This window comes from Myotis brandtii, unplaced genomic scaffold, assembly GCF_000412655.1.
Source record: "Myotis brandtii unplaced genomic scaffold, ASM41265v1 scaffold1888, whole genome shotgun sequence".
Lineage (NCBI taxonomy): Eukaryota > Metazoa > Chordata > Mammalia > Chiroptera > Vespertilionidae > Myotis > Myotis brandtii.
In genome coordinates this window covers 254,544-262,954 of record NW_005357024.1, presented here as the reverse complement: position 1 = coordinate 262,954, position 8,411 = coordinate 254,544, and the positions used below count along the sequence as shown (strand labels likewise).

Genomic DNA, 8,411 nt, shown 5'->3' with positions numbered 1-8,411 from the left:
CCAGTGGGGGAGTGTCGTGGCCAGCGGGGGAGTGCCGTGGCCAGCAGGGGAGTGCTGTGGGCACACAGAGTATGTGAGGGCAAGAGCTCACTCTCTCCCTCAACTGTGCTGAGGAGAGTGGGATGAGGAAGGAGGACGAACCTTCCCACAAGCACCATGCTGCCCACTCGCTCCCGGTCATGTGCCCAGCCCGGGCAAGGTCGCGGACTCACCCCAGCTGCAGCTGGTGACAGACGACCGCAGCGTCCGCGTCGTCCCAGTGGCTGCTGCAGACGGCGCCCCACACGCTGTTGGCGTACACCTCCACTGTGCCTTCCACCCGGTGGGCACCGCCACGAAGCCGGACGGCCCCTGCAGTGGGAAGAATCCCGAGCCCTTCAATGCAGTGACCGTGTGGATGCCCGGCGTCCCCACCCAGCATCCCTTCTTCTCCGCGGTCACGGGGACCGGCCCCCACGGCTCAGGCTTCTGCCCTTACATGAGGGTCAGCAGTGGGTGGGTGGGTTTTAGTTTGTTTTGTGTTGGTAATTACCATCCGCATGTCAGTGAGAATTATACGGAGCTTTTATCTGGGCAAACAGAAGTCCAGTTGGAACTCCGAAAGGGGAGAAGTTCTCATCACTCGCAGTCCCCTCCTGCCTTCCCGTGCGCCCTGAGCCATGAACCCAGTGCCCTGCCCGGCCCTCCGCTCCGGGGTGGGGCGCAGCCCTTCTCCCTGCCTCCTCCTCCACCAGAAGGAGGAAGAGCTTTTCCCCCGTTAGACTCAGGCAGCTCGACCTAAAGATCATGCAGTCATCCCCAACCCTGTGTGTGGGGACAGTGGCCGCTGTCAGCCTCAGGGGCCGTCGCCAGGTGGGGTGGCTGGTGTGCTTCCCCCCAGAGCACCCCACTCTGCTGCTCTAGAGGCCACAGTTTGCCTCATTCTCTTCCGTCTTTAAAGGAGCGGAAATGTAAGTGCGTTTCATCCATTCAGTGTGGGCCGAGCGAGGCCTGTACTTGTCTGCGCGTTGGTCCTGGCGGACGGCAGGCGCTAAGGAGAGCAACTGGGACATTGACATGAGAATCGCGCTCAGACAATTGCGGAATTTCACCAAGTCCTGTGGCAAGCCTCCTAGAAAGGCCTTCCTTTCAAAGGTAAGGAAATGAAGAGATTAAATCCCACCCACAATCCTGGCATGTTTTGCATATGTCCAAGTTATTACGTGTGGATTTAAAATGATTTTCCAAAAACATCAGGGTCACAAACGACCCGTTCATTCCGCTTGCTCCAGCCTCGTCACCGACCACCATCGCCTCCCGCCAGCATCCCTGAGCATGGAACGAAGAGACACGGCCAGTTCCTCCTGACAACACGCTCACTCCATGCACACGGAAGGCGGCAGTCCATGGAGACGAGCATCACGGCCACCCCTGACTGTAACCTGGCGGGTAACCTGCCACGGTCACACCCCAACCCCAGCACCACACCCCCAGCGCCACACCCCCAGTACCACACCCCCAGTGTCACATCCCCAGCGCCACACCCCCAGCACCACGCACATCCCCAGCGCCAACATCCCCAGCACCACATCCCCAGCGCCACATCCCCAATGCACACGTGCCCCACACAGTTCACCCTTTCCTCGTGCGTGGCCACAGCAATTTCTAACGTATTCTGAGAGATCTACCTGGGACTCAGAGGATTCCTTAATGGTATGTAATTCCATGAGGTTCCCAATTCTTCTAACAATTTTTTGAAAAATGATTTTCCAAAAACATCAGGTTCACAAACGACCCGTTCATTCCGCTTGCTCCAGCCTCGTCACCGACCACCATCGTCTCCCACCAGCATCCCTGAGCATGGAACGAAGAGACACGGCCAGTTCCTCCCGATAACACGCTCACCCCACGCACACGGAAGGCGGCACTCCATGGAGACGAGCATCGCGGCCAGGCCTGACTGGGGGGGCCCGGGGCCGGTCCACCTGGCGGGTAACCTACCACGGTCACACCCCAACCCCAGTTCAGGCTGAGCAGGGGGAGCCCTCCCTGCGTGTGAGCTGTCTGGACAGCTCTGCTGAGCTGCAATGTGTTTTCATCACACAATCTTGCCTACAAAGACCCACACAGGCCATGGCAGCACGCACACCACACATGCCAGCAGCTTGTTTCATTCCAAGGACTCCATCTGCTCACCTCAAGCAGACAAGCGAGAGAGATATTTACCCTATTGTCTCTGTTAACCCAACACACCGCCACCGAATTACGCATGTCAAGGCCGGAAGGAAGGTCTGGTCGTGACAACAAACTGGAACTCTTACGCAGGTGAGATAACCATAGTGCACGGCAAACCAGCACCCAGATCGCCACGCGGCTGGCAGGAGAAATGGTGCATGTGTGCCACCTAAGGGTCAGGGCAGCCAGGGGCGGGAAGGAGGACTGCATCACGTGTATGGTCGCCACACATGGGTCTAAGGCAGAGGAGCGCTGCCAGCCTCCAGCCATCTCGCCCGCACTTCTCAGCGGCTGCGCAGGTGCCGAGAGCCGGGCCCGCGCTGAGCTGCACCTGCTGAGGGCAGGACACTTGCAGCCTCACCTGCCTCCCTTCAACCAGGGATCACAGTGCGACAGCTCTGCAATGCACCTGCTGTCAGTGACTAACACACTCTCCTTCAGAACCCACCCAGTGTCCCCAGCGTGCCAGGCCCCCAGCTCCACGCCCCCAGCGCCACATCCCCAGCACCACGCCCCCAGCACCACACACATCCCCAGCACCAACATCCCCAGCACCAACCATCCCCAGAGACACATCCCCAACGTAAACCCCTTCCCAGCAGCGCCACATCCCCAGTGCCTATATCCCTACACCACATGCCCAGTGCCAACATCCCCAGTGCCACATCCTCAGCGCCACAGCAATTTCTAACATATTCTGAGAGATCTACCTGGGACTCAGAGGATTCCTTAATGGTATGTAATTCCATGAGGTTCCCAATTCTTCTAACAATTTTTTGAAAGAGTTTTGTTGTTTTTTTAATCAATATAGCCCTGGCCTGATTAAAAGCCAGGTTGATTGAAGCATCTTCCCATACAACAAAAAGATTGTGGGTTCAATTCCCAAGTCAGGACCCAGACCTCGGTTGCAGGTTTGACCCCCAGCCTGAGCATGTGTGGGAGGCAACCAATCATTGGCTCTCTCTCTCTATCATCTATCTATCTATCTATCTATCTATCTATCTATCTATCTATCTATCTATGTATATAAAAGCCTAAGCGACCTTCCGACTCTTTGACTGATAGCTATGACGTGCAATGACCACCAGGGGGCAAACGCTCAATGCACAGGCATAGAAACATGGAACAGACTGATGAATATCAGAAGGAAGGGGGGAGGGGGAGGGGAGAAAGATAGTAAAGATCTTATAGGCATACTAGAGGCCCGGTGCACGAATGCACCGGTGGGGTCCCTCAGTCTGGCCTGAGGGGATTGGACCGAACCTGGCAGTCTGACATCCCCCGAGGAGTCCTGGATTGCAATAGGGTGCAGGCCAGGCTGAGGGACCCTACCGGTGCACGAATCTGTGCACTGGGCCTCTAGTATGTGTGTGTGTGTGTGTGTGTGTGTGTGTGTGTGTATTTATTTTCCTCTCTCTTTTTCTCTCTAAAATCAATAAAAAAATATCTTTGAGTGAAGATTAACAACAAAATAAGTATAATAATATGCTCCAAAATGATAAAGTATGAACACACCATTTATACTATATATATTTAAGGTAGGTGGTAGTTTTTTATTTGTTTTTGGTTTCACTTTGTCCTCGCTTCATTTATCCTCTTAAAATGGCTGAGGTGATTGCCACCTCCACATAAGAAACATTCAAACCTGTGAAAAATGAGTGTGAGTTTATTTGAGCCAAACTGTCAACAACTGGCAGGAAGCAGACTCTCAAGGGATTGAGATAATGCTCCGGAGAATGGCGGTTTTTCACCTTGTTTGATGCATTGCAATCTAAATAGGAGATGTAAGTGGGTCACATGACATCCACTGCTGATAGATTAGGGAGGCGGGAGAAAGCAAAGGGGGGGAACCTCTGGGATTGGATAGAGAGTAAAATGATAGACACCCGCTTCTTTTACTTAGGTGGGTGCAGGGTAGTTAACAGTCAGCAATCAACTCAATAGCAATGAGGGGCCCTGTGGTCTCTGCAGAGGGGTGCCTGTGCTTTGAGGGGCCCGGAAAAAGGGAAATGACTTTGACCTTCCAATGCTATGCTATGTTATGGCAGGTGCACAAAGACCATAGACAGGCTCCGTTAAGGTCGAGATTGACCTTGGTCAGGAAGATACTGGCCTAGAACATGACTATGCACCATAAACTGCTTTTACTTTAAAAAAACGTTTTCCTTTCAGACCCTCCTTTGCAGTTGCTTTAGTTCTGAGTTTGCAGGCCTCCCCCGAGTCGTCAGGTTAGCACGTGGCCCCCTTTCCCCCACATGATGGAGGCCCTAAACACCGTCATTCGTCTCCCTCAGCTGACTGTTGAGGACCCAGTCACCGAGCAGCTGCGGAGCCGTGGGCCCTGCCCCCTGGAGCCCCTGCGCCTGCTCCCAGCTCCAAACTCTGCGAAGAGCCTGCGATGCCACAAGCACCTGCTCCTGCTGCGGGTACCGGCCACCTCACACCTCACGCCATGTCGCGCTCACCATGCTGCGTGAAGTATGACCGCCATCCGCCAGCTCCCTGGAACCAGCAGCCGGCAGGAGCGGAGACAGCCAGTGTGTGCCGGACACACTGGAGAAGGCTGCCTGGCTCTCCGCGCCTGAGGCTGGTCCTCCAGGGGGCGCTGCTGTGCCCCGTGAGCTGCACAGCTGTTAGGCGCACATGTCTGCACGAATCTGCAAATGCACAACTACAAGGTAAAGGGGGCGTACCCTTCGCTCCCTGGAAATAATGGGAAACGATAAAGCAACCCAGCAGGATCACCGCCTGGTGAACAACAAAATTCCTCAATAAATTCTAGACCAATAGCTTTTGTTTGGCAAATGTTGCTCAATTGTCACCATCTCTTATTCTCAGAACTCGAGCCCCTGCTCGCTCCCGCTCGCCCCTGCAGCTGCGCACCCGCGCTCCCAGCCTCAGCCCAGGCCTCTGGACCACACCCAGCGAGCCAGGCCTGCGCTGCCTTACGTCTCTCGAGCGCACTGGGTGGAACGCTTCTCTTCTAACTGCTCCCATCTTTAAAACGTGCGCCGATAATAATTTAAAATCTGAAGTCTCAAGCGGGGGTTGTGGGTCCACAGTAACAGGCACAGTCAACATACAGACCCAACCAGGGAGGGCAGAAGCTGGACCGTGAAGCTCCGCGTGACGGCAAAAGCGCTGAGCTCACGGGAGGAACCGGTGCAAAGGCCACAGGCCGTGCGCTGTGCCAGTCGGCTGGTGGTGCAGCCGCTGAGGTGACACACGTCCAGGTCCCAGGATGCTCGGAATTCTGCTACCTTCACTGTCTGCAAATGTTGCTCAATTGTCACCATCTCTTATTCTCAGAACTCGAGCCCCTGCTCGCTCCCGCTCGCCCCTGCAGCTGCGCACCCGCGCTCCCAGCCTCAGCCCAGGCCTCTGGACCACACCCAGCGAGCCAGGCCTGCGCTGCCTTACGTCTCTCGAGCGCACTGGGTGGAACGCTTCTCTTCTAACTGCTCCCATCTTTAAAACGTGCGCCGATAATAATTTAAAATCTGAAGTCTCAAGCGGGGGTTGTGGGTCCACAGTAACAGGCACAGTCAACATACAGACCCAACCAGGGAGGGCAGAAGCTGGACCGTGAAGCTCCGCGTGACGGCAAAAGCGCTGAGCTCACGGGAGGAACCGGTGCAAAGGCCACAGGCCGTGCGCTGTGCCAGTCAGCTGGTGGTGCAGCCGCTGAGGTGACACACGTCCAGGTCCAAGGATGCTCGGAATTCTGCTACCTTCACTGTCTGCCAGACGTGGAATTCACTGTCCTTTACCGTTATTTTTCTTCCATGGAGATGTACCTCCAGGCTTATAAAGCAAAGGGAACATAAACGCTTCACGTTACAGAAATGTGCTTTATGGGCAACTTGGCTGAAGAACGGGAATTCCTGAACAGAAAGGCACTGCAGGGGGACTCCCTTTACCACGGCCCCCCTCCATCGATGCAGGTGGCCTAGAGAGGAACAGGGCCAGAACAATGCCCCTCATGGGCTCACGGGGTCTCAGTTCTTCAGGCAACTGTGACGGCTTGAATACTGTCCCCCAAAAGCTGCCGACGTCCTGGCACTGGGACCTACAAGCGAACATGACCTCATCTGGAAGCAGGGTCTTCGCAGGTGGTCATTTACGATGAGGTCACCGGGACGGGCTCTGACCCGGTGTGACCGAGGTCTGTAGGAAGGGGACACACGCAGGGGAGAGCGCCCTCTGACACTGGAGCCGGGGGGGGGGGGGGGGAGCCCGGCACAGAGCCTGCCGGGGCCATGGGAAGCCTGGCTTGGCAGCCACCTTCGTCCTGGGCTCTGAGTGTCCAGAACTGTGAACCAGAACGTTCCTGTTGGGTAAGCCACTCAGTCTGTGGGGCTCAGTACAGCAGCCCAAGCACCCAGCTGTCATGGTACCCCCTCCTGGGCAATCCACCCCTCACCCTCCAGATTCCGGGGGCCTGCAAGAACCAGGAGGAGAGAGACCACGGGCAGCCGTCCTGTTCCCTGGATCCGGCTCCCTCCAAAGTCAGCCGGAGGGAAAGACGTGCCTGCATAGTGACCTTCTTAAGATGCGCTTACAGAACAGCACTGACTCCCTGGAAGAGGAAGAAAAAAGCGGCAAAAACAAAGACCCATCTCCATACTGTTTTCTGAATAGAATTAATAATAAATATCTTTAGTCTTTTAAAATCACAGTTTGACAAATGAGTAAAAGAAATTTAACATTATCACACATTATCCTTTCTCATCTATCACTGAACTTCACGGAGGCACAAAATAATTAATTTTAGGCATTTTAATTGTCCTGATGGAATCAGAGAAAATGCTGGTGACATCAAGCTATTATTCCGATCCTTGATAAAAGCATATGTCAAACTGAAAGTGATATAGAAATTCCAGTTTATGGACTATTAAGAAAACACCTATTACATGTTGAACAATTTAATACACATATTTGACAAATGAATTAAACATAAACTATGTCTTATACCAAAAGCAACACTGGGAAAATATGCTAAATGGTCACTTCCTATGTTAATTATGAAATATACAAAAAATTCACATTGCCTAAGAACAACTGAATCGGGGGGCTGTTAGCTGGATTTTTCAAGTTCAGTCGGGGAGGCTAGGTTAGTTTTGATGTTGTTTTTTCCTACAGCCCACCGGACAGTACCAAGGTATAATTTTTGTCTATGATTAAATTTCCCCATAACTGAAACCTGTTTAAGCACGGCGAAATAGATTTATTATAATCACGCCACATCAAAACGAAATAAAATTACTTTTAGCACACGGAGCAGTCCCCTGAGCCGAGACCCCACTGGACTGCATCTGCCTCCATCGGTTCCCAGCGATAATTCATTCCAACTGCCATGCATTATTCATGCAGGTGCCGTCAGTACTGAGAGAAGTCGGAAGTGCTCTAGCTCAGAATGAGAATGCGTACTCTGCATAGCAATTCTACCCACTTACACTGGCTTATTAGAAGCTTATAAATCTTATCACTTATTCTTCGGTTTAAAACATTATACAGTATTATGCAAAAGAAGGAGATGCTCCACATTGTTCAGTTAGGTTATACTCACAATAGCTGCATGCACCACCCTAGCAGAAAATTTCACAAACTGCGTGTCTGAACTGCTCACACATGAGCAAATGGCATGAGTGTCACCATCCTACTGTCCGTCACTGGGTGATGACATCACACGCTCCTGTCTCCCAGAGGAGCTGTCACAGGAAAGGTAACGAAAATGCCCAGGGTCCTGCTGACACTCGGCCAGCCTGTGGGTGTCGGCAACCAGAGGCCCGGCGGTTCCTCAGTCAGCCCTGTAGATTCTGCTCCCACTGTGAAGGCGGCAGACACTTAGTGACTCTATCCTTGCCTTGTTACAAGAATCAGCGGTTGCCACTCTGTGACCCTCACTAGAAAGTATGAGGCTGAGTGTCCATGCGTGGCTTGTAGGAGGAAAACTCGCATCGCCTAGTGCTTTGCATGCTGTAATTCTTATTGGTACTGTGCTAATTGGAGGAGGAGGGGGAGGAAGATACCACTCTAGAAAAAGTAAGATGCTGAAGACGCTACACACTTCCTGGCTTTCAGGCGTACATTTCTATGACACATGACCTGTACAGTACATCCTGTGCTCACCACCCAAAGTCAGATCACCTTCCATCACCATATATTTGGCCCCCTTTACCCTTTACTACCTCCCC

General features: G+C 53.2%; 1 protein-coding gene across 1 annotated transcript in view; it reads right to left on the bottom strand.

Annotated features, from left to right (window-relative positions):
* The window catches only part of PRSS12 (protease, serine, 12 (neurotrypsin, motopsin)), a gene marked incomplete at its 3' end in the record, with an annotated part of 52,075 nt that extends 50,810 nt beyond the window's left edge, over nt 1-1,265 (bottom strand). Inside the window, exon 1 of the mRNA XM_014538290.1 lies at nt 213-1,265. Within this exon, the coding sequence (XP_014393776.1) occupies nt 213-421 (209 nt within the window). The remainder of the gene's footprint in view (nt 1-212) is intronic.
* Nucleotides 1,266-8,411: the final 7,146 nt, after the last annotated feature.